Source organism: Bubalus bubalis, chromosome 5 (assembly GCF_019923935.1).
Source record: "Bubalus bubalis isolate 160015118507 breed Murrah chromosome 5, NDDB_SH_1, whole genome shotgun sequence".
Taxonomy (NCBI): Eukaryota; Metazoa; Chordata; class Mammalia; order Artiodactyla; family Bovidae; genus Bubalus; species Bubalus bubalis.
In genome coordinates, this window is record NC_059161.1 from 131511874 (window position 1) to 131535120 (window position 23247).

Consider the following 23247-nt stretch of genomic DNA (forward strand, 5'->3'; position numbering starts at 1 on the left):
GCTGGTCTCGGGGAGGCAGCAGAGCCGTAGTGGGCTCGCCCGGTGCCCGACCCCAGCAGCGTGCCCTACCGGCGTCCGCGCCCCACCCGGCCCCGCCCCCGCCGCCGGGCAGACGTCGCGCCGTCACGCCTGCTGGCTCGGTCCCAGGCCGTCCCACGTCCCACCCGCCCGCACGGAGACTGGCGTGGGTGACTTTACGGAAGGAATTTATTGTTCGGAACTAAGTTGCTCACAGTTATTTGATGGGGGTACACGGGGTGGGCGCGTCCGTTTCCGTGACGTCTGTGTGTCCGAGTACAAAAGAGGAAGGCTAAGGAGAGTATTGCTTCCCGGTCCTCGTCTCTGGAGAGGCCCCTCCCACGGGGACCGCGTGGCTTTTGCTGTTATAGGTGTTTCGTTTTTTGTTATGTACTGAGGCCCCAGCCGGGGCGGGGTCAATGGAACAGAAGCATTAAAATGTGTCCACGACGGGCGAGCAGGCAGGTGGATGCGAGGTGGACGTGTGGCGGCCAGGGCATGCAACCCCGCCTGCCGCCGCGGCCCTCCGGACGCAGGGACTCGCTGCCTTTCTCTTTGTCCTTGGTTGGTTTTTTTTTTTTTTTTTAACTTTTTGTCATTTTAGTAAAAAAAAAAAGCCTGCAATGCCCCTGCTGTCTTGCGTGTTATGTGTAGGGGGCCAACTCGGGCCTTCCCCAGGTCCCACACTCGGACACAAAACCAAGATGGGCCCTGGCCCGGGCCCCCCAGGATGGAGTCACGTCTCCTCGGACCGAACCTGGGACAGAGCGAACCACGCCATTCTCTAAATATATTTATATGTGTGTGTATAGAAAGAACCGAACTCCAAGTCTAGCCCTGCCCCGCGGCCCGCCCCCGCCCCCAACACCCTTCTCCAAAAACAACCAAGAAAAAAAGTTTATAAAAATATCTTGCAGGAATTCTTTAAAGTTTACAGTAGCTTGCCGGCACTGCACCAGCCGGCTGCCCCCAGCACCCCGACGGCTCTGTCCACGGGGCACCTCGGCCCAGACCCCACCCTGCCCAAGACACACACACACACACACACACACACACACACATACACACACACACAGACAGACAGACGGACGGACAGACGGCAGAACGGCGCTGCTGCTGCCCCTTCCCTGAACAGAGAAGAAACTCAATAAGTTAAAACAGCAAATAAATAATACTGATCTCGGCCAGCCTCGGGGCAGTGGGCACGCTGGGCCCTGGGTCTCTTTCCACCTGCGGCCCCCAGGGAGCTGGGGGTGGGACGCGGCAGGTCAGGTGGGCGGCGCTGAGGTGCATGGACAAGGAGCGGCAGGGTGGGGGGGCGCGCCGGGGAGAGGCCGAGGCGGCAGGGCCAGACGACTGCTTCGCCCCCTCGGGCCCGCCCCGGAGGCCAGCTGGACCTGCCGAGGGCGCTGGTCGGCGTGCGTCCAGTTGGGGGCCTGGGTCCTCCTCCCCATGGCCATGCGGAGCTGAAACTGGGCAGAGCTGCCGCGCGGGCAGGCGGGCGGGCGGGCGGCAGGAGGAGAGGGCGGGTCTGCGGCAGCTGCCTTCGGTCAGCCGGAGTCCGGCGGAGAGCACGGAGGGCGGCCTCGTGGAGGTGACATGTTAACTTTTCGGGATAATTCCTGGTATCAGAGTGGAGACAGTGGCGTTGTCAGAGACAGGCAGAGAGAGAGAGCAAGAGAAAGAGAGAGCGGGCCCGGTCGGCCCAGCCTGGGCTGCGAACCCCGGGGCCCCCTTTCCTTTCCTCCCCGGCTTCACGACAGTCTAGACGGACAGACGGGCGTGGCCCTGGGTCCACCCCGGGCGGGCGGGCGGGCAGCGGGCCGCACGAGGGGAGGGGGCTATGTGTCTGTCTAAGGCTGCTCCCGGCGGGCGGCGGGCAGCCCCATCCTGGCCGTGTCCTTGCCCGCTGGGTACTCGGCGTCCCCTCCAGGGCCGGGGCCAGCGGCCGCGGAGTCCCCAAGTGGGCCGTGGGCACTCCGCTTGGCGGGCGTGCTGGGGGCCTGGGCCGCCTGCCCGTTCTTCTCGTCTGAAAAAAGTTGTTTAATTACGTCAAAGAAGTTACTCAATGGGCTGCCTGGGTGCACAGAACAGAAGACAAAAGAAAAAAAGAAAAGAGAGAAAAGGAGGGAGGGAGGGAAGAGAGAGAACAATAGACGAATGAGCCAGGGGCCCACTAGGGCGTCTGCGCGGGCGCGGGGCCGCGGCAGCAAGCGGGGCTGGCGGCCGGGGGCTCGAGGCCTCCGGGCGGCGGGCTGGGGCCCAGGCCGGCGGGGACCCTCCTCCTCCGCCAGGCCTCCCGTCACCCTGAGTCCTCAGCGGCGGGAAGGCCGGGGCTGGGCGGGACTCGGGGACTGGAGGCCGGAGCCAGTGTGCCCGTCACACTCCTCCTGGGAGGCCTGGAGCCCCGCCCCTGGCCAACCCGGGTGGCACAGCGTGGACACAAAGGTCAGCAGCAGACAGACAGACGGATGGATCGGTGGACAGGCATGGAGCTTGGGTGTGGTGAGGGCTGGGGCAGGCAGCCAGAGTGGGAGCCCTGGTCCCGGAGAGACCGTTCCGAGGGAAAAGGAAGGGGCAGCCGTGGGGGCCCAGCCCCCTGGGGGCCCTGTGGTCCTGGCCCTGGGGCACCTCAGGCCCTCCTCCTAAGCCAGGCCCCCACCTGGGCAAGAACAGGCAGGACCCCCATCTCTGCTCCAAAGACGGAACAGCAGGAGCCCTGTCCCGCCCCGTCCGGTGGCAGAGGGCCTGACCTGAGCCTGCAGCCCAGGGCCTGGGGGCGCCCTGACCTGGGGCCGGAGCCCGCAGCTGGGAGCCTTGCTGGCCTTGGGGCCGAGGCGCCCCTTCCTGCTCTGAGTCTTGGAGTCCCTCCCTGGCCTGCCCTGATCTTGGGCCGGGCCTGCAACCGCTCTGGGAGCTGAGTGAGGGAGGCGGCTGGTGGCAGGGGGGAGGGGCTGGGCACAGCCGGGCGCCTTGGGGGCAAGCGCGGCCACGTGTGCGTGTCCAGGCCCCTCAGGTACACAGGGACCCCAGGACAGCCGGGGGTGGGGGCAGCACCCGCCAGGAGCAGGCTGCAGGGGGTGCAGGGGTGAGCAATGGGGTGACAGGCTGGGGGGCCCAGGTGCGCGTGAGGGGTTCTTACCACATTTGGAAAGCCTCCCCGTCATCATTTCCATACAGTTAGTGGTGTCTGGAGCACAGAACGGAGAAAGGAGGGGAGACGTGTGAACACAACTTCCAGCTCAGACCTCGAGCTGGGGGGGCAGCCTCAGGCCGGGCCCTGGGAGGGGGCGGGGCCCTGGGAGGGGGCGGGGCCCTGGGAGGGGGCGGGGCCCTGGGAGGGGGCGGGGCCAAGGGCGGGGCCAAGGGCGGGCGGGGCTGTGGCCAAGGGGTGGAGCCAACGCAGGCGGGCTAAGAGGGCCGGTGCTCAGAGAGGCGCCGGAACGCGGAATCCGGGGCTCAGCGAGGAGGCTCCCGCCGGAGCTGCACAGGGCTCGGCAGAGGGCAGCAGAGAGTTGGACCCCTCTCCTGGGCACTGAGGGGTCATGCCTGGCCCTCCCTCCCCTCTGACTCTGGGTCCAGGGCACTCGCTTAGAAGCTGAGAGGTCCAGGCCTCTGGCTAGGGTCTGTGCAGGCCACCTTTGGGTCCTCAGCCTACCACTCACACTCTTTGACCCAGTGGCTACAAGGTTCCCCTTAGCCCCAGACTCAGGGAGGCACCCCGTTCCCGACTCTCTCCACCTTCTGCTGGGCCAGGCCAGGTGGGCTGGGGGTGGGGAAGGCAGCCAGGCCCTCTAAGGGCCTCTCCCTGGGCTGCAATGGGGCCCTGCTGGAGTGGCTACCAGGTCTCAGCCTGGTGCCCCAGAGGGACCCCAGCTTCTGCCCCCTCCCCACATCCAGTGGCTTTAGGAATGAGCTCTCTGGATGAGCGAGTCCAGTATGAGAGGGAGGGACCAGGTAAGGGCCCTGGGGGAGGGGCTGGGGTCCCAGCCTGGGCTCCCCAGGTCCAGGGCTCCCTGAAGGAAGGTTGGGCAGACGGGCTTGGCCCAGAGCTGGCACCCAGCAGTCTCCAGGGAGGTGGTTCAGACCCAGAGCTGGCGCGGGGGTGGGGCCCTGCCAAAAGGGTCGGTCCACCAGGTTTGCTCCTGGGCCAGGGCCTAGTGCGGGGGACACTGGCTGACGGGAGGGGACCCCCTAGGGCGGGACTCTGCCTGGCCAGGAACACAGAGAGCCCGTGTCCCTGTCCTCCAGGCAGTTCGCCAGGCCCCTGCTCGCTTCCCCGGACAAGCTGTCCTGCCTCAGCTTCGGCCTCCCCCTGGGAGTGCTGCCTCCTCTGAGGTAGGGGCATTAAAGGCACAGCCCCCAGGCCAGCCAGCTCCCAGGGCCGGGGGAATGGGCCCCCTCCGTGGGTTAGAGCCCTCCAGCCCCAGCCCCCCCACCAGAGGGGCACACGTGACAAGGAGGCAAAGGTGGAACACAGACGATGGAATGAGCATGGCGGGGCGGGATGGACGGGGGCCGCTCGGCCTCTAGGACCCCACACACAAGCACAGACGGTTGGCCACAGGGGCCCTGAGAGGGGGGCTCTGGGCTGGACCCTGCGCTCCCCAGGCCCCACACGGGCCTCACGGTCAGCTGGCATCTCCCGCCGCAAACCCGCGCCGCATGCCCTCCCTGACACGCTGCTCACCGATCATGCACGAGCCCCAGGGCTCACCCGCACCCGCGCAGCCACAGGCCCTCCCCGCCAGGGCCCAGCCGTGCTGACCCGCAGGCTCCCGGGCCTCCAGCACTGCAGGCCTGGGCAACGCCAGCCCCTGTGTGCCCCCGTCTAGGCCCACTGGGAGACCCCTGCTTCGCCTGGACCTCAGGCCCCCATGTCCTGCCCGTCTAGGGGAGGGTGGGTGGCAGACAGCCCCTCACATCAGCCAGAGTGGGTACCAGAGTGGGTACCACCCCCCACCCTGGAGGATGCTCTCTGGGGGACCCCAAGGGCGCAGGGCCCCGGCAGGACCCCGGTCACTCCAGAGGAGCCCGCTCTCGCTGGCCAGGGGCCGGGCTGCCCCGTGTCCAGCTGCTCAGCTGGGTGCTGGGCCTGCATGGCCTGTCCAGGGCCGGGAGGCAGCCACTGGATGTATGGGTGGGCGCAGGGCGCCCTCCTCGGGCCGGCCTGGCTCTCGCAGAGGACCTGCCCACAGCCCCCTCCCTGCCCCGGCGGTGGGGCCGGACACCTTACCTGCCAGCGTCAGAGGCTACTCTCGTAGCTGGTGGCCACCTTCTGGCCCTTAAGCCCAGCACCCCAGCTTAGTCCTGGAGCTGGCGGGGGGGGTTCTACAGTGGACAAGAGGCGCCTTTCAGTGTGGCGTGCGGCCCTACCTCCCTGGTGTGCAGAGACGCCGCTGTGCGGGAGCGCCCTGCTCCCTGGGGGCACGTGGCTGCGGGCCAGGCGGCTCGCAGAGGGGCCGCACCCCGTCCCCAGCCCTCGGGCCACCAAGCCGGGCCCCTCCCTCACCTGACAAGTGCTGGGCAGAGGGCTGCTCGTGTGTGCTCAGCAGCTGGGCCTGAATGGTCTCCACGACCCTCTTGAAGCGGCGGCTCGGGCCTGGGGGAGACAGGGCGGGTGAGGGGCAGGGCCAGCGGGGACCCCCACACTGCAGCCCCGCGCCCAGGGGGCGGCCCCGGGCCTCCCCAGCTGCTCACCGGACAGGAGCGTGAATGTGACCGAGTAGATGCCATTCTCCTTCTGCGCGGCCCCGCCCTCCGTGTACGTGATGTCCACCTGGAACTTGACCGGCTTCTGAAACACAGCCGGGCCCCCCGTCGCCTTGTACTCGGCCCGGAAGCTCGTCTGGGAGATGACGCTGTGGCTGAGGCTGGGGATCTGTGGGCGCAGGCAGCGTGAGTGCGGCCTCCCCTCATGGAGCCGCCCGCCCCCCGGCCCCCAGGCCCCAGCAGCGGGGACTTTCTGCCTCAGGCAGGTGGACCCCAACATGGGGCAGAAAGCAGGGCTCAAGCAGTGGGAGGGGAGAGGCCGGGCCAGAGCTTGGGCCGCGTGTAGGGGACACGCCCCCCAGGGTCGAGGCCCGGCTCTGCTGGATGCGGGCCTGTGGCTCTGGTCGGGCTGAGCAGCCTCTGCACGGAGGGGCGCGGGGCTGCAGGAGGCAGGCAGCGGGCACACAGGACAGGGTGCCAGGCTCCTGGGGACAGTCTCGAGGCCCCAGGCGAATCCCCCAGACCTGCAGAGCCCCCTGCCCCACGACGAGGCCGCAGGCCCCTCCTCAGAGTGGCTGTGCATCACCCCACCTCAGTGAGGGGTCCCTGGAGGCACCCCCACACCTGGCCTGGGCCCTCCCCAGGAGACACCCGTCTCCCGCCCCCCTGGCCCTGCCCAGGCCGGGGTCCTGGGGTCAGGGACTTCGTGACGAGAGGCTCACCGACAGGAAGGCGTGGACGATGTCGGCTTTGATGGAGCTCAGCGGCTTGTCCTTGATGACCACGAAAATCTGCTCCTCCTTCTCCAGGCTGATGAAGTTCCCGAACCAGGACTTCTTGGCGAGCCTGAGTGCGGGCAGACGGCTGGTCAGCTCAGGGCAGGCCAGCCAAGCTGAGTGCTGGCCTGTCCGCTCCCCGGGCTGCAGGCAGCTCGCTGTCATAACTGGACCCCTTCCCTGGCCCCACCATCCTGACCCTCAGCCCACAGCCCTGACCCCCACCATCCTGACCCTCACCCCACAGCCCTGAACCCCACCATCCTCTGACCTCTGACCCCATCATCCTGACTCTCAGCCCACAGCTCCTGCTTTGATCTCATCACGGTGACCGTGACCCCACAGCCCTGACTCCCCCATCCTGACCTTGACCTCTGACCCCATTATCCTGACCCACACCCCACAGCTCCTGCCTCGACCCCATCACAGTGACTGTGACCCCACAGCCCTGACCCCATCCTGACCCTGACCCCTACCCCAGCCGTGACTGTGACCCCACAGTCCTGACCCCCACCATCCTGATCTCTGACTCCATTATCGTGACCCTCACCCCATAACCCCTGCCTTGACACCATCATGGTGACCATGACCCCACAGTCCTGACCCCCACCATCCTGATCTGACCTCTGATCCCATCCTGACCCTCATCCCACAGCCCGTGCCTTGACCCCCATCATGGTGACCGTGACCCCACAGCTCTGACCCCCCCCCATCCTGACCCCCATCCCAGCCATGACTGTGACCCCATCTGGACTCCACTATCCTGACTGACTCCCCGCCCTAACCGTCCCTCCATCCTGACCCTGACCAGCCCCACCCCGAGGCCTGCAGCCCTCAAGGTGGTCCTGCAGCCACCCCCTCCCTCCTGGGTGTGGGCAGCACCTGCTGAGACCCCGTCAGGAGGGGAGGAGGGGAGAGTGGGGGGCGCCCTGCCCTTGAGCACACCCTGACCCCAGCCTTGCGTTACGCCGCTATTTGGGGGTGACTTGTGGAGCGGCCTCCCTGCAGCTCCCAGGGAGAGGTGCCCATCGGGGGCTGTGTGGGTGGGGCAGGCGGGGGACCCTGTGCATGTCTGCCCGGGGTGGGGGACAGGGACGGGGGCAGAGACGGGGGCTGGGGCCCAGATGCCACCTGCCCTCCCTCTGTGCCCGGGGGCTGGTGCCTGCCGCCCCGCCCAGATCACTCCTGGAACACGGAGCTCGCTCAGACCCCCGGGGGCCAAGCTGCTGCGTGGGGCGGGGCAGGGGCCACCCCAGGGACCCAGGGCGGCAGCACCCTCTCGCATGAGAGCCTGCACCTCGGGGGCACCCGGCCCGCCCTGCCCATCGTCCTCTGTCCCTCTGCCGTGTCCGAGGCCCCCCTCTGGGCTGGGCCGCCCCCTCAGCACACACGTCCTGCCTCCCACATTCAGCCCATGAGGGCCTCTCCCACGGTGGACAAGGCCGGGACTCGCTTCTGAGCAGGAGGGCAGCGGGCCTCTCCCCCAAGATCAGGCTCTGAAAGGCCGGCCTCCCCCTGGCCAGGGGCCTCCACCTCGTGTGGACAAACTGACATGGTTAGACACAGCAGGACAGACGGACGGGATGGGGAGGCCTGTGCAGCCAGGAGCCTGAATCCTGCTGGTGACCAGCTGAGCCTGGAGGTGGACGGAGCCCTGGATGGGCCTTGAGATGACCATCACTGACCAATGCTGTGGAGCGGGGCCTGACCCCGAGGCTGGCGGGTGGACGAGCGCTGGCGGGAGCGCCTGCCCGACGCCAGGAGCTCAGCCGCGGACACGGCCAGGGCTCCACAAGCAGGGGCCCCGTCCAGGCCAGTACTGCTCGGGTGGCGCTGGCAGCGTGAGTGGGTCTTCAGCTCACAGGGCGTCCTCCTGTGCGTCTCCCCTTTCTCTTGCCCGTTTCCGGAGCTGGCTCTGGGGCCCGTGGCAATGCTGTGGCGGCAGGCAGCCTGCCCACAGAGGCCATGTCCACTCGTGGGGCTGGAGCCGGCCTCTGGGTGTGGCCTCCGAGGCAGAGACCTGCCCTTCCCGGCCCCCGGCAGTCGCCGGCCACCTTCGCCTCCTTTCGCACACCCTGCTGGCTCTGCAGCCGTCGGCGCGTCCAGAGTTCCGCGGGCCTCAAGTTCAGACAAGGGCCAGGAGGTGGCTCTGGAGCTCGCGGTGGGGGCCAGCGCCCCGTCTCCCTCAATGACAAGACTGAGTAACGGGAGCGCTCAGCTGTGCACTCAGCGTCGGGTCTGACAGCAGCCTGAGGGGCTGGGAAGGCCTGTGCGGTTCAGTCCGGGCCCGGCTGGGCCTGTTGGTGAAGGCGTGTTGTCTGATAGCAGCTCTTACACGTGCTGACGCGGACTCAGCCTCACCCGCTGGGGGAAGGCGCTGAGAGCAAAGGCTGGGCCTCCCGGAAGAGACAGAGCTCATGGCCTGAGATGAGGTGCCGGCCTGGTTCCCGCCCCTGGAGCTGAGAGCCTGGGCCATCGTGCAGGCCGGGTGTGAACGCTGCGCACACACGACGGACCGAGGCTGCGACCACGTGGAGGCGACGTCTCCGGGCCGGAGACCGCAACCTCATGAGGAGCGGATGCCGGGGACGCCCCTGACCCCAGGGCCACCCGTCTGCTCCCCCGTCAGCCACACCCACTGGGTGGGGGGCGGGTGCCAGCCAGGGCCCTTGTGGGGGGACCAGGCCTCCAGGACTTGAGAGTGGGCGCGAGGCTGTGGGCTGCCTGCACGGTGCTGTCCGCTGCTCTGGGTAGGCTTTTTTTTAAGCTTTTCTAGAAAACCTAACAAGTTACAAACGTGGTTGCCAGAGCTTCTGATGACGGCAGGAAATCCTGACCAAAGGGACACCAACGGGGGGTCCCAGAGGCCCCGAGGCCCTGCATCTGGGGCTGGTGGCCCTCCGGCTCCACCCCAGCGCTGTCCACAGGCCCACGTGGGCCTCGATGCGGTGGTGACAGACCTTCTCCTGCAGTGAGGTCGCGGCGACCCTGCCCGTGGCCACCCCACAGGCCTCGCTGACACAGTGAAGGGAGAGCAGGCTGGGGCCTCTTGGGGGTCTGGGCCCCAGACACAGGGACTTGTCTCCAGACGTCCAGCGCAGCACTGCCTCCCTGTCGCCTCAGGGCCGCGCTTCCGCCTCTCGTGGGACCATGGGCGGAGGCCCTTCCTATAGGCACCTCACAGCTGGCCCCCAGGGGCTCGGGGCCCCCCAGCCTCCCCGTGTGGAGCCCGTGGCTCGCAGCAGGAGCGGATGGTCACTCTGAAGCACGGCTGTGCCGTCCCTGCCACCCGCACTCCCCGCCCCCTGAGTTGCGGCTTCGGAGCAGACCTGGGCAAGGCCGTGTCACCGCCCTGGCCCCGCACCTGCCCTGGCACTCAAGGTGGAGACGCAGGCGGCCCCAGCACCCTAGTGACCCTGGCCTGACACCCAGGGTCCATCCCGGATGCCCACACACTCCACATCCAGGCAGCGGGAAGGAGCCGGCAGCGCACACTCGAGCTTGAGCAGGGCCACTTACTCTGGGGACGACTCCGGGGTCAGGTTGGACATCTCCTCGGGCGTCGGAACTGCACACGGGACAGGGAGAGAGCGCGGTGACCGCCCTGCCCCGCCCCCAGCAAGGCCGCGGGCACAGGGAGCTGTCCGGTCTCCTGGTGCTGAAACCAGGCTTTGCCTTCTCTGGCCTCCAAAGGGCCCTGCTGTCTCGGGGAGGTGGCCACGCCCCCCATGCCCTGCCCGTTGACACGGTGCGGCTGGTGTGCCCTGCTGGCCAGGATGGACAGGGCCTCCACCCCCCCACTCTCCCAAGCACCCCCCCCCGCCCCCACCCTCCCTCCTAAGCTCCCCCCACCGGCCCCCTGCTGTGTCTGGCCACTCTCACCTTGCAGTTTCCGGCGGTGGAAGCGGGGCGACCCCAGAAAGCTGTTCTTGATGGAGTTGAGCCGCGTCCTCCAGGGCACCCCTCCCACACTGGGGCTGGACGGCGGCGTGGGGTTGGGCGTGCCGGCCGGGCTCTCCTTGGGCGTGTGCACAGGTGTCCCCTTGGGGGTAGGGAGGGGACTGCCCCTCGGAGAGGGGTGAGGGGTCACCTGTATGGTGGGGACAGATTTGGTGTTCGGTTCAGTCCTGGGGGGTGGGAGCCGGGCAGGCGACCGCAGGGCGGGTGGGCCCGGGGGCAGGGCCGGCTGGGTGCTGAGGCCCCCTGGGACAAGGGGCTGGGCCTGGGTGCCAGCCGGGAGTGGGTTGGACTTGGTGCCCTGCAGCGGCTTGTCGGTCAGCTTGGCCTTGCTCGGCAAGGTCTGGGTCTTGGGGTTGGGCCGCGGGGCGGCCTGTGGAGGGAGGAGGTGTCCGGGCCGGGAGGCGCTCCGGCAAGCTTCAGGCTCCGCAGAGGTGGCCGAGGGGCAGGCCACAAAGGGGAGCTCGGGGGGCGGGGGAGGCAGGACAAACTTTCTAATAGGCTACAGGGCAGGCAGGAGCCACAGGGGAGAGCAGGGGGCCCCCCAGAGCCCAGCGCATGCCCCGCCCCCCGCAGGCCCCGCCCCCGCAGGCCCCGCCCCCGGCAAGTACACACAGCGCCAGGAGGACCCCAGGCAGGAGGGGGCAGGCGGGTGGGGGAGCATTCGCCACAAAAGAAACCGACAAACGAGAAAACAAAACAGAAAACGTGCCGTTAGCAGAGCAGCCGGAGCCCCCAGAGCAGCAGGCAGGATGGGGGTCCGCCCGACCGCCCCCCGCCCTGGGGGGCGCCCTGGTGGGCGGGGTCACTCACCCGGGGGCTGCTGAGCGGGCTGGTGGACAGGCCCGAGGAGGCACCACTGATGGACCTGGACCTGGGAACACAGGCGCGCAGGGCGGCTCAGACGGGGCGCTCCCGGCGCCTCTCCCCTCAGGTGGGCCCGCAGAGAGCCCCGTGGTGGCCCCGGCCCAGCGCAGGCCTGGCAGTGCCCAGGGCGGGCCTGCTGTGTCCCCCGCCTCGCACCAGGCCCAGGAGGGCCCGGGCCCCTGGGGGTCATGGGAGCCCCATGGTGCAGCCAGCGGCCTGGGGGCTCCTCTTCCCCCCACGCAAAAGCTGCCCCACATCCGAGGCCCAAAGCCCCAGGCCCAAAGGGCAGAGAGGGGCCCTCAGCACAGCTCTCGAGCCTGATGAGCAGAGGGATGTGGGAGGCGAGGCTCCCAGGGCCCCCTCTCCACACACCCACTGACCCGAGCCCAGCTGAACCTCCGGGCTGAGCTGTCGCAGACCCAGAGTCCTGCACTCTGCCGAGCGCCTCACCCCCTGGCGCCTGGGCACCAGCCCAGCCCCTCCATGTCCACAGCCCACCCGTGTGGCCCAGAGCCACCCACCGCCCCCTCCTCATTCGCACGGCGCCTGTGACGGCCGTCAGCAGGGACATGGACTCTGTCCACCCCAGCCCCGTGTGGCCTGCAGACTTGGCCTGGGCACGACCACAGAGAGGTCACTGGCCAGCACGCCCGGCAGAGACCACTGCGGCCGCTGCCCCCTCGGGGCAGGAACCGGACACCTCTCGGGTTAGGGCCGGGCCTGCGGGGCCTTGCTCCACCACCCACGTGGCCTCAAGGGAAAGGAGACGCCCGCTCACCCCTGGGCGCCGGCACCGGCCATCCTTAGAGGAAGGAAACCGGAGGGGTCGAGACAGCCACAGGAGAGAAGAGGACAGAACAGAGTGAAGGGCGGCCACACCGCCCACCCGGCCACACCGCCCACACCGCAGCCAGCCCCTGGGCCTCAGGGAAGAGCCGGGCCCCGCTGGCCAGGCCCCCGGCACCCATGGGCTGGAGCCCCACGGCGACGACCCTCCGACCCGACGCAGCCACGGAGCCGGCACCTTGCCCTTGGCAGCCCCAGCCCAGTCCGCCCATGTCCGCTGGACAGGGCCCGAAGCCCTCAGACGTGAGAACGGAGTGCGGGCTGGCGGTCCCAGCGGGGGCCCACCCTGCACCACGGCCGGCAGGGGCAGCAGCTGCGAGCTTGCCGCTCGGCATGAAGGAAGCAGAGAAGCAGCGGCAGAAAGACGGGGCCGCATCCACGCCCTGCTGTCTAAGCCTGGAAGCTGAGCTGCGGGAAGGACACGCCAGTGCAGAGCAGCCGGGGTGGGAGGGGGCACGGAGGGGGAGCCGGGGGGCCTGGGGCCAAGCGAGGCCCCGCCATGGGCGCTGCCGGGCAGCGGGCCCTGCAGGCGGGGCGCCAGGGGCCTGGAGGGCTGGAGGGCGTGCAGGGCCTCCTGGGACCCGCACGGCCCCTGCTCCTTCCTGGGGAGCTTGCAGCGCCCGGGGCGACCACCTCCACTCTGGTCCGTGTGGACAGCCGGGCGGCCCCCGGACACAGGCCAGTGTGGAGTGGGGAAGGGGAGCCGAACAGGCCCAGAGGCCCGCTGACCATAGCCGAGGGCAGCCCAGGGCCCGGGGTGGGCAGAGCCCGGGTCTCCTGGCCCTCCTAGGGGGCCACGTTCCTCCTCCTGGGCGTCAGCCTCAGCTGACCAGCCCTCCCCCCGGCTCACGGGAAGGCTCCCTCGCCAGAGGCGGGTGGCCACCCGAAGCCCAGCCCTGCCCCCAGGCCCGCCGCTGTCTGTGGGGCTGGGGCGGGGGATGAGGGGGGCAGGGTGTATACCTGTCTTCTTTGCTGAATTGGGGGTGGGCTTCAGCGATATCCAGGCTTTTACTGAACATTGCTTTACTACAGCGGGAACAAAGTGAGAAAACAGAGTTACTGCCACGGCCCCGCCAGGCGGCCCAGGAGGCCGGCACTCCACACCTCCGAGCTGGGCACAGCCCGCCGGCTGAGGCCAGGCGCACAGGAGGAGGGCCGGCCAGGCGGGCGCAGCACAGCCGGCGGCCTGATGGGCAGGGCGGCCTTGGGGGACACCTGGCGCCGCCCCAGGGGTGCGGCCTGTCACCTCAACAAGGGCCCAAGCCAGGGGGGAGCAGCCTCTGAGATGGAGCAGAAAGTGCGGGGGGCGAGGAGGGTCAGCTTTCCAGGGAGTGACCCCTGGGATGGCTGACCCCTGACCCTGCCCCAGCCCCCCGCCGCCCCTGAGGCACGCGGGCCTGAAAGGCAGAGTGGAAGCCAGGACGGCCGAAGGTGGGGTGTACAGGGCAGGGGGAGGCTGGCGAGCCCCCAGCCTGCCCGCAGCTGTGGAGCCGGAAGCCAGGGCAAGGCTCAGGAAGGACGGCGCCTCCAGGAGAGGTGCCCCGACAAGCAGGACCTCCCTCCTGCTCCTCCCCGCCCCCCACCCTGGGGCAGGAGGCCGCGGGCAGTGGACCACGGTGGCCGGCAGACCTGGACAGGGCCCCAGAGGCTGGGACCCCAGAGGGTGGGGGCTGGGACCGCCGGTGGTGGGGGCCGTGGCTGGTGGGTCGGTGGCCCGTTTAATCCTGACGGTGGCCCGCAGCCTGCAGTTCCTCAGAGGCCCGGCTGGCCCCAGCGCCGAGCACCCAGCTGACCAGTGTGGCCGGGGCTCCAGCGGTGACACCCCCCGCGAAGCCCCTGCCCCAGGGCCCCCCCGAGGGCTGAAGGCCCTGCCTGGCAGGGAGGCTTGGTCTCGCCCAGCATCCCGGGAACAGCAGAGGCTCTGCAGGGCCCCGATGCCCACCCCTCCTCAGGGGGCCCAGACTCCCCACCCCAAGATTCCACATCCCTGACCCCCGCCTGGCCACAGCTGACCCAAACACGGGCTCAGCATCAATCGGGGTTAAGCCTCCTGGGCTGCGGCTCTGAACACAGCTGACCTCCGCCCAGCCCTGCCCGGCCCTGCCCAGTCTAATCCACTCCAGCCCAGCTCTGTCCAGGATGGCCTCACCCAACCCAGCCTGACCCAGGCCAACCAAGCAAAGCCCTGCCCCTCTCAGCCCAACCCAGCCCAGTGTGCTCGGGCGCAGAGTTCAGCCCAGATCACCTTATTCCAGCTCAGCCAGCCCAGTCCAGCTCAGCTCAGCCAGCCAGTGCAGCCCATGCAGGCCCCCTACCCCGACACCTCCCCAGGCACAGCTCAGTGCAGTGCCGCGCAGCAGCCTCAGGCCAGCCCCAGGGCGGGGTGCAGAGAGGAGCCAGGCCCGGCCCAGCAGCGCCTAGCCAGGGCGGCAGGAGGCACGCACCTCTGGCCGTGCTGGGCCATCTCCAGGGCCCGCCGTGCAGGCACGGGGGAGCCGCCGTCCGTGACGCTCAACACCTCCATGGACTTCCGCTCGGGCCGCCGCTTGCCGTGCCGGTTGAGCATCGGGGAGTCCACACGCTTCCGGGGCGGGTCTGCGTGCAGAGCGGGGTCAGGGCCGGCAGTCCGCAGGGGCGGCGCGGGCGGCCCCGGGACCCCGTACCTATCTCGTTCCTGGGCGGCAGGTCCTCATCCTCGTGGCTCGGGTACCTCTCCTTCCGGTCCAGGAGGAGGAAGTAGATCATCTTCTCCTGATTCTCCCTGCAGAGGGTGAGAGGCGCCGGGAGGCTGGATGGGGTCCCTGCAGGCCGGCGCCCCCGCCCCCGGGCAGGCCCCCGGACGCACTCCTCGGACAGCAGGTCCTGCAGCAGCTTGTTGCGGTCCCGAAAGCAGCCGAGCGAGTGCATGCTGTCCAGCACGTCGGGGTCGATGTCCTCCAGGCTGGGCAGGGAGCGGATCTGCACCTTGCGAGGGACAGGCTGCTCCGGCTCCGGCTCGTTCTTGCCTCCTCTGCGGGGACAGGGCCCGGTCACTCCCTCCGGCAGCACCCGAAGCTCCTCGCCCGCTCCCCGGCCCTGGGCCTGAGTCCTGCTGCTCTCCCTGCGCCCGGCCCCTGCACATCTCCTGCGTCCTGCCTGTGCCCAGCACGAGCTGGCCAGGGTCCCCGAGAGCTGGCCCGGGGGCCCGAGGCTGGAGGTAGGCCTGCGCTGGGCCGGGCCCTCCCCCCGCCGTCCCTAGCGGGCCCTTCGGGCCACAGAGGCAGGCAAAGCAGGCGATGAGGGCAGGAAAAGCTACTTACATATACCATATGTGTTTCTGAATGTGCTCTAGCTACAAGGAAAGAGAAACAGGGAGTTAGTACGAGGAAGGAGCGGAGGCCGCGTTAGGAGGCCAGAGGAGCGGGAGCGGAGGGGCGGGGCTGGAGGCTGAGCGAGGAGTGAGACCGACGGCGGGGAAGGAGCGGCGGGTGGTGGTGCGGAGGGAGGAGACAGGTGTGGAGCCAGGGGCGGGAGGGAGCGCGGGGACGGCGGAGGCTCACGGGCTCACGGAAGGGGGCCATCCCAGACGCCTGGCTAGTGCCCTGAGCCTACCTACCCACGGGGGAGAGGACAGGCCTCCCCGGAGACGGCGGGGAGATAGGGGAAGCGGGGCTGCAAGCAGGGGTAAGGCGCTGCGGGGTGGGCAGCAGGAGCCCCCGGGGCTCAGGGCGGGGCGGAGGGAGGGGAGCAGCGGGCAGCGGGGCGCGGGCAGAGCGGGGAGGGGGGAGCTGGGCGAAGGGAGAGCAGGAGGCGCTCCGCCCCGACGGGGGCGCGCTGGACCTCTTTCAGAGCGGGGGGGGCCCCCCAAACCCTGGTCCCCTCCAGACCCTCCCCGCCCGCCCCCGCCCCGGAGCGGGCCCGGAAGGACCGCGCACGGGGCCCTGCCCGGGCGCACGCACCGTGAGGCGCCGCGCCGCGTCCACCTCGATCATGCCGCGCAGCAGGCTCTGGCAGTCGGGCGGGATGAAGTGCGGCATGTGGAAGACGCCGCGCTTCACCTTCTCCAGCAGCTGCCGCAGGTTGTCGTCGTCGAATGGCAGCGCCCCCTGCCGGCGGTGCGGGGTCAGGGCGGGCGGACCCACGAGGCAGGGTGTCGGGGGTGTGGGGGCAGAGAGGCGGGGCTGGGGGGGCGGGGGCCAGGGGGCGTGGGGTGGACCGACGGGGCGCGGGGAGCTCACCACCAGCAGCGCGAACAGAATCACGCCGCAGCTCCACACGTCTGCCTTGCGGCCGTCGTATTTCTCCCCCTGCGGACAGTCCTGGGGTTGGTGGGGGCGCAGGGCCCGAATTCTTGCGGGGACACAGGGTCCGGGAGGCTATGGCCCCGGGGGCGGCGCCTCAGACAGGCAGCCAGGCCCCGACCTGGGGGTCTGCAATCACCGGGGCAGGGAGGCCCCTTGTCTGGACAGGGGCTGGGATGGGGTGGCTACTTACCCGGATCACCTCCGGACAGGCATAGTGGGGCGACCTGAAGGCAAAAGCCAAAGTCAGGGCAGGAGGCTCAGGACGCACCGTGCCCTGGCCATCCCACCACCTGGACTTCTGGGCTGCCCCCCAGAACGGCAGCAGGTGAAGACCGAGGGCGGGGTGACCCCCACTCCATGCCTCCAGACTCTGCCTGGCATGGATGTCCTACTGGGGGGTTCCAGGGCTTTGGTGCCAGTTCTCCCACAACCTCATAGCCTCTGCATGCTCCCAGGAGCCAGGGACCCAAGGAGCCGGCGGGCAGAGGCAGGGCCACGGGGCACGCCTTATCCCTGCCCCGGCAGCCCCACGGGGGCGCCGGGCCCCTGCCTCCAGCCCAGGCCGCTGGGCCGCCTGCCGGGGCAGCCATGGGGCCAGGCTGCGGCCACCGTCCTGGCCCGTGTAGGACTGGAGGCCGGCTCGGGGCTCAGCTCACCCGCAGCTGGTCTCCAGCAGGCTGTCGCCAACCTGCAGCGACGCCATGCCGAAGTCTGCGATCCGGATGTTATTCTTCTCGTCCAGCAGAAGGTTTTCTGGTTTCAGATCCCTGTGGCTGGAAGGAAGGCAGGATTGAGGCTGACCGCAGCGGCCCCCCTAAAACCCCGCCTCACAGCAGGAGGCCAATGGCAGCGCAGCCCGCTGATGTCACCAGCGGCCAATCGGAAGTCTCCCTCGGGCCGATGGCTGCAGGGTGGCAGGATGGGCGGACAGGACTGCCAGCGTTGGGCACGCTCTGCTTTACTCCTTGGAATCTCTCCCCTTTCCTGCTTCCCCCACCACACCTCACACCTGCTCTGGGCCAGCACCAACCTGGGGCCCCCAGACCAAGGATACCCTGGCCCCCGGGCCTCTGAAAGCACCAAGGACATTTGGGTGGGCACCTGGCAGAAAGCTTTCTGATGCCCCGAGGGGGTCAGTAGGGATATGCTGCCTGATTCAGTGGGGGGGCGGGGGGATGCAAGAGCTGGGGGAGGCACACGTGCAGGGATGGGGGCTGCTTGGTGGGGAATGGGGTGCCTGGGTGCCTGCACAGAGATCCAACCAGTCCATCCTAAAGGAAATCAGTCCTGAAAATTCATTGGAAAGATACATGAAGCTGAAGCTCCAATACTTTGGCCACCTGATGCAGAGTTGACTCATTGGAAAAGACCCTGATGCTGGGAAAGATTGAAGGCAGGAGGAGAAGGGGGTGACAGAGGATGAGATGGTTGGATGGCATCACTGACTCAATGGATATGAGTCTGAGTAAGCTCTGGGGGTTGGTGATGGACAGGGAGGCCTGGCGTGCTGTAATCTATGGGGTCACAAAGAGTCAGACACGACTGAGCGACTGAACTGAACTGGGGTGCCTGGAGGGGTAGGGGGCACGTGGTGGGGCGGGGCACCTGGTGGGCGGGGACACACCATATGGAGTGGCTGTGGCAGAAGTCCAGCGCAGAGATGATCTGGCGGAAGAACTTCCGGGCCTCTTTGGGGGTCAGCCTCCCCTTCTTGACCAGGTAGTCAAAGAGCTCTCCACCAGACACATGTTCTAGCACCAGGTATCTGCAGGGGGCAGGCAGGCGTTGGGTGGGCGCACCCAGCCAGGGCACCGCTGCTCCTCAGCAGGTGGGCGCCCGCCACTCCCCTCCTGGCAGGCCCAGGCAACAGACCCACACTGAGCCTCAAGACCAGGGGGCACTGAGGTAGCTGACCCTCTCCTGAGCCTGAGGTTTGGTCCTTCCAGGCCCTTCCTGGGCTCCTGGATGAGCGAGGACATGTCAGATGCTCAGACCCTGAGGGAGCCGGGGGCCAGCAGGGCGGACCTCAAAAGGGATGGGTTGGGGCAGGGCACAGTTGGTCTGGGAAGATGTGAGGCAGGGTCGGGGGGAGGGCCCGGGTGGGGGAGGGGCCTGGGCGGGAGGAGGGGGCCTAGATGGGGGAGGGGCCTGGGCAGGGGAGGGGCCTAGGTGGGAGGAGGGGCCTGGGCGGGAGGAAGAGCCCGGGCAGGGGAGGGGCCTAGATGGAAAGGGGTGGGGCCTGGGCGGGGGGGGGAGGGGCCTGGGGGAGGGACCTAGGTGGGAAGAGGGGCCTGGGCGGGGGAGGGGCCTAGGCGGGGGAGAGGCCTGGGCGTGTCCAGATAGCAGGTAGTGACTGCTCCCAACTTGGCTCAACACAGCTGGATGGTGTAGAGGGGGGGAATCCCATGGCCCTCTGAACCGAGAAGGGGGCTGTGTCCGAGCTGAGCCTCCCTGGGGTGGAGCCTGAGGGGCTGGTTTCTGGGGTGGGGTGGGCGGCGGTCCTCAGGGGAGCTGGGACTCAGGCTGAGCACAGACCCTGAGGAATCCCCGGTGGGAGCTGGACAGGGGTGGTTCTGCTGGTCTGAGGGGGCTTGGGGACGGGAGAGGGTGACAAGGGCCGTGCGGTGGGACCAGGGCTGGCAGGGACGGGGTTGTGGACCTGGAGCTGGTCTTACAGAAATGGAAGGGCCGGTGGGGGGGCAACCTGTCTGTGGCGAGGAGTTGGGGAAGGAAGGGGCTGGGACACAGGGCGGGGATACGCTGGGGTGTCAGCGGGGAAAGAGGCGGTTCCCGGGGCCCACCCTGTTCCTGAGAGGGGGTTCAGGCGGCACCCCAGCTCAGGGGCAGAAGAGGCCCTGCCTGAGCTCCCACGTCCAGGCTCCCGGCCCTCCCTGGCACCTTGGGAGGGCGCTGGGCCCAGCAGCAGCCAGGCCGGCCTGTGTCCTCCCAGCATCCTGTCCCATCACCCAGCCTGTCTTGATTGTGTCCTCCACCTAGCCTGCCATCCCCAGCCCCTCCCTGCTTCTAGCCCATCCTGGGGGGGCCCCTAGGAGCCCCACTCTCTGCCCATCAGCCCCATAAGTATCAGAACAGGACAAGTGACTGTCTCCTGTGTGCAGACGTGGGCAAGACCTGCCCAAGACCTGCCCAGCACCCACCCGCACCCCAGGCTCACGGGCCGGCATCGAGACACAAGCAGGTGGGAACCCAGTCAGGCCAACGGGACTGATGTGGACAGGAGGGGAGACCCATGGGTCGTGCCCCTCATCGTAGTCCTGATGGCAGCTCCAGCTCATCAGTGTCGGGGGCCCAGGACCACCCCTGCCTCCCTCAGCCCCCAGGCCTCTAATGCGAGGACCCTGTTTTTCCCGGGGCTCCATGGGGGCGGCTTGTCACACCGTCTGCCACTAAACACTTGGAGGAGGCTGCTGGTGGGGCGCTGGGCCCCCTGCTCCCCAAGAGCTGCCCAGGACAGAGCCACTCAGGCTGGCCGGCCTGCGTGCATCAGGGCGCAGTCAGGGCTGGGCTGGAGGCCCCAAGGAGCCCCTGGAGCAGCGGGCCTGCGGGAGCGGTGCCAGATGGACCTCCTGCCCGCAGCCCCTCGCTCAGCCGCTGTCCCAAGAAGGACGTGGGCCCTGCCTCCAGCCACGCCCGCGGCAGCAGCAGAGCCGACGCCCCCTTCGGGTCCACCCTGGGTGCTGTCGCTGAGGTCACGCGCGGGAGGGGGCACGTGAGCGGACTGCCCACGCAGAAAGATGTCCGCCGGCCTCGGTGGTGACGGAAGGTCAGCCACGCTCAGGCAGCCGGACAGCAGGCCGTGGAGACAGTGCAGCCAGCCAGCCTGGGGTCCCCACGTCCGTGAGGAGCACATAGGGGCTGCTGGGGCTGCGCGAGGGTCACGGGGCAGGAGAAAGGGCCTGAGTGGCTCCTGCCCCCGGCCCCGCCCCCGGAGGCCCCGCCCCGGAGGCCCCGCCCTCCCCCGGAGGCCCCGCCCCCGGAGCCCTGCCCCCCGGAGGCCCCGCCCTCCCCCAGAGGCCCCGCTCCCGGAGCCCTGCCCCCCGGAGGCCCCGCCCCCGGAGCCCTGCCCGCCCCCGGAGCACTGCCCCCAGGAGGCCCCGCCCCGCTCTCCGCACCCAGCAATACCTACAAATATTTTTTGTTTTCATAGACGTCGTGCAGTTTGAGGACGTGGGGGTGCTCGATCAGCTTCAGGATCGCGATCTCCCGCTCCACCTGCGGGGGGCCGCTGTCACTGGGGACTCCCCCGGGGGGTCTCCCTGCCCCCTGGCTCTGCCCTGTTCCTGCCCCCCAGCTATGCTCTGTCCCTGGCCACACCGCCCCCCCGCCCCTAGTTGCGCCCCGTCCCTGCCAGCCCACCCCCGGGTCCCCTTTCCTGAGCTCCCAGCTCCCCACCCGGGTATCTTGGAGCATCTAGAACTTCGTGCCCCAGACCCACACGGTCACCAGCGGCAGGGCTCCCACCCGCCCTCCTCACCTTCATCAGTACAGACTCGCTGAGCTTCTCCCGGTTGACGATCTTGACGGCCACCTTCTGGCACGTGACACAGTGGATCCCCAGCTTCACCAGGCCTGGGGGGACAGCAGGCCTCAGACCCCGTCCAGCCGGGCCACGGCTCGCACCCTGCCCTTGGGGCCCCTCACTCAGCCACTGGGTCCCTGGGCTCCTGCCCTGCCTGGCGAGTCCTGAGCCAGACCCCAGGAACTCTCTGCCCCTACTCCTCAGGCACTGGCCAGAGGCTGCCCCAGCATGGTCCCTGCCCCACGTCACACGGCGGTCTCGGCCTCCTCCAGCCTGGCCTCAGCATGGCCCTCACTCCCTCGCTAGTGACACCTGGAGTCGCCCCCCAGACCTCAGCGGAAGCCCAGCCCCTCAGTGGGGAGCCAGGGTGACACCTGCCCCCCACCCCATGCTGGGCCTCACCAACCCTGCACCACTACCCATCACCCTCCTTCTGGCCTGAGGACCTCTGGACAGAGGGGCCTCGGGCACCTGCTCACCCTGGGACACTGGTGCAGGGCCCCTGCTGGGCAGGATGCCATCACCACACCTCTGCTGTGGCTGCGGGGACCCTCGGTCCTGCCCGCTGCCTCCTGGCCACGTGGGCACAGCTGGGCACCTGCCCCCCTCCCAACCCCGCGGAGATTCGCTGACAGAGCCCCTGGCAGCCTCTCTCCCTCCCCAGCCTGGTTCCTGGCCTCCTGTGGCCTCAGACCCAGACACCCTCTGCTCTCCCCGCCCCAGCCTGGGCCCCGCCTGGACATCCCCCGATGGGCACGGAGGTGGCCCCAGCCTGGGCCCCGCCTGGACTTTCCCCGATGGGCACGGAGGTGGCCCCAGCCTGGGCCCCGCCTGGACATCCCCTGATGGGCACGGAGGTGGCCCCAGCCTGGGCCCCGCCTGGACTTTCCCCGATGGGCACGGAGGTGGCCGCCACAGCTGGAGCCGCCTCCAGCACGCGGGAGCCCAGCGGCAGCCCCGGGGGAGACGCCGGGCTCCGCAGCACTGCAGCCGTGCTTGGCCTGGGCGGACGCCCATCTCATTCACGCTGTGCTGCTCTGTGACCTCGACGCGGCTCGCGGCTCGGACCAGCTGGGTGTGCACTTGCCCCTTTGGATGCTGCTGCGGGGCGGCTCTCAGAAAACTGCAAAGCCCTTTGCTTGAGAAACAAATCTTGCCACATGCAGCTTCCCCTAAGGGGCATGCGTCTCTTTATCTGACTGTTGGTGTCGTTTCATGAACCTTCACACCTTGCCAGCAGCTCGCGTCCTCCTCCTTGCCCACTGCCCCCTCCCCACCGCCCCTGCCCCGCAGCCTCGCCCATGGGCAGCAAGCTCGCAGGTGGCTGGGAGGTGATCCGTGCTCCCCAGAGGCAGGTGGGCTGGACGAGGGCGGGGGACCTGGCCTGGTGGAAGCCCTGAGCCCTGAGCCTGCCCTTCCTCAGCTCAGGGGAGGACAGAGGCCCCGCAGGGGGGCCCGCTGAGCCCCAGCTCCTGCCGGCGAAGGGCTGCGGCTCCTGGGGCTCTCACCAGCTGCCTTTGATCTGAGCCTGTGATTCAGGTCAGGAGACAGCAGAGCGAGCGGGCCCCAGGGACCAGGGGCAGCAGCGGTGTCTGCGATTCAGAGCTGAGGCCCACCCAGGGCCTCCACACCTCCAGGACGGCACCCAGGCCTGGCACATACCCCTCGCCCAGACAAGGTGGACAGGCCTCAAGGAGCCACAGCCACGGTGGCCCGGCTGCTCCCAGGGACATGAGCCCCTCTGAGGCCCAGGGCAGACATGGGACAAACTGCAAACAGAACAGGCGAGGGTTCCTGGGGAGTCGCCGGCGGCCCTGCCGCCGAGCCTCACAGCCTGCACAGGGGCTTGGCACACCAGTGCACACACATACCCCTATACACGCGTCCTCAGGAGGCAGGACTCAGAGACACGTGGGGAATGAAGGAGCATGAGCTTCACCTCAATAGTGACCTGGAGGGTGACATAGGCGGCCCCAGAAGTGGGGCCTGAGGTGGCCACCCCCGCTCCCCGATAATCACGGCAGGCAATCTGCTGACGGCGCACGGGGCTACGAGACACCGGCACACAGAGAGGCCAGGACGACCGAGAACCCTGTGGACAAGGCGCCCGGGACACGCCCCAGGCAGGCGGGGAGCTGCTCTGGGCCTGGGCACAGCGGGCTGCCCTGGGCCGTGTCCTAGAACTCTGGTGGCTTCCTCCCTGCCTTCATTTCTCCCACTTGTTGCCTCTGTCCACAGAAGTCCACTG

The 23247-nt window shown here is 68.9% G+C and overlaps 1 protein-coding gene across 17 annotated transcripts in view; it reads right to left on the reverse strand.

The window, feature by feature from the left end:
- Positions 1–1482: 1482 nt before the first annotated feature.
- BRSK2 (BR serine/threonine kinase 2) overlaps positions 1483–23247 on the reverse strand; it is a 48077-nt gene continuing 26312 nt past the window's right edge. The window contains exons 2-23 of one of the 17 annotated variants that reach the window (XR_003109728.3): positions 20955–21049; positions 20607–20692; positions 18084–18224; positions 17116–17232; positions 16650–16683; positions 16394–16462; positions 16115–16261; positions 15476–15507; positions 15022–15186; positions 14840–14937; positions 14621–14771; positions 13137–13202; positions 12109–12132; positions 11277–11337; positions 10389–10596; positions 10026–10074; positions 6453–6576; positions 5719–5899; positions 5531–5620; positions 5255–5349; positions 3161–3208; positions 1547–1640 (exon numbers count right to left, since the gene is read on the reverse strand). Coding sequence is in view for 12 of the 17 variants with exons in the window: in XM_025287002.3 (XP_025142787.1) it covers positions 1872–2095; positions 3161–3208; positions 5531–5620; positions 5719–5899; positions 6453–6576; positions 10026–10074; positions 10389–10596; positions 11277–11337; positions 12109–12132; positions 13137–13202; positions 14621–14771; positions 14840–14937; positions 15022–15186; positions 15476–15507; positions 16115–16261; positions 16394–16462; positions 16650–16683; positions 17116–17232; positions 18084–18224; positions 20607–20692; positions 20955–21049 (2210 nt within the window). In the remaining 5 variants the exon portion in view is untranslated. Of the gene's footprint in view, positions 2096–3160; positions 3209–5254; positions 5350–5530; positions 5621–5718; positions 5900–6452; positions 6577–10025; positions 10075–10388; positions 10597–11276; positions 11338–12108; positions 12133–13136; positions 13203–14620; positions 14772–14839; positions 14938–15021; positions 15187–15475; positions 15508–16114; positions 16262–16393; positions 16463–16649; positions 16684–17115; positions 17233–18083; positions 18225–20602; positions 20693–20954; positions 21050–23247 lie in introns of those variants that run through there. The other 16 variants (XR_003109730.3, XR_003109729.3, XM_025287009.3 and 13 more) reach the window with 16 other exon arrangements.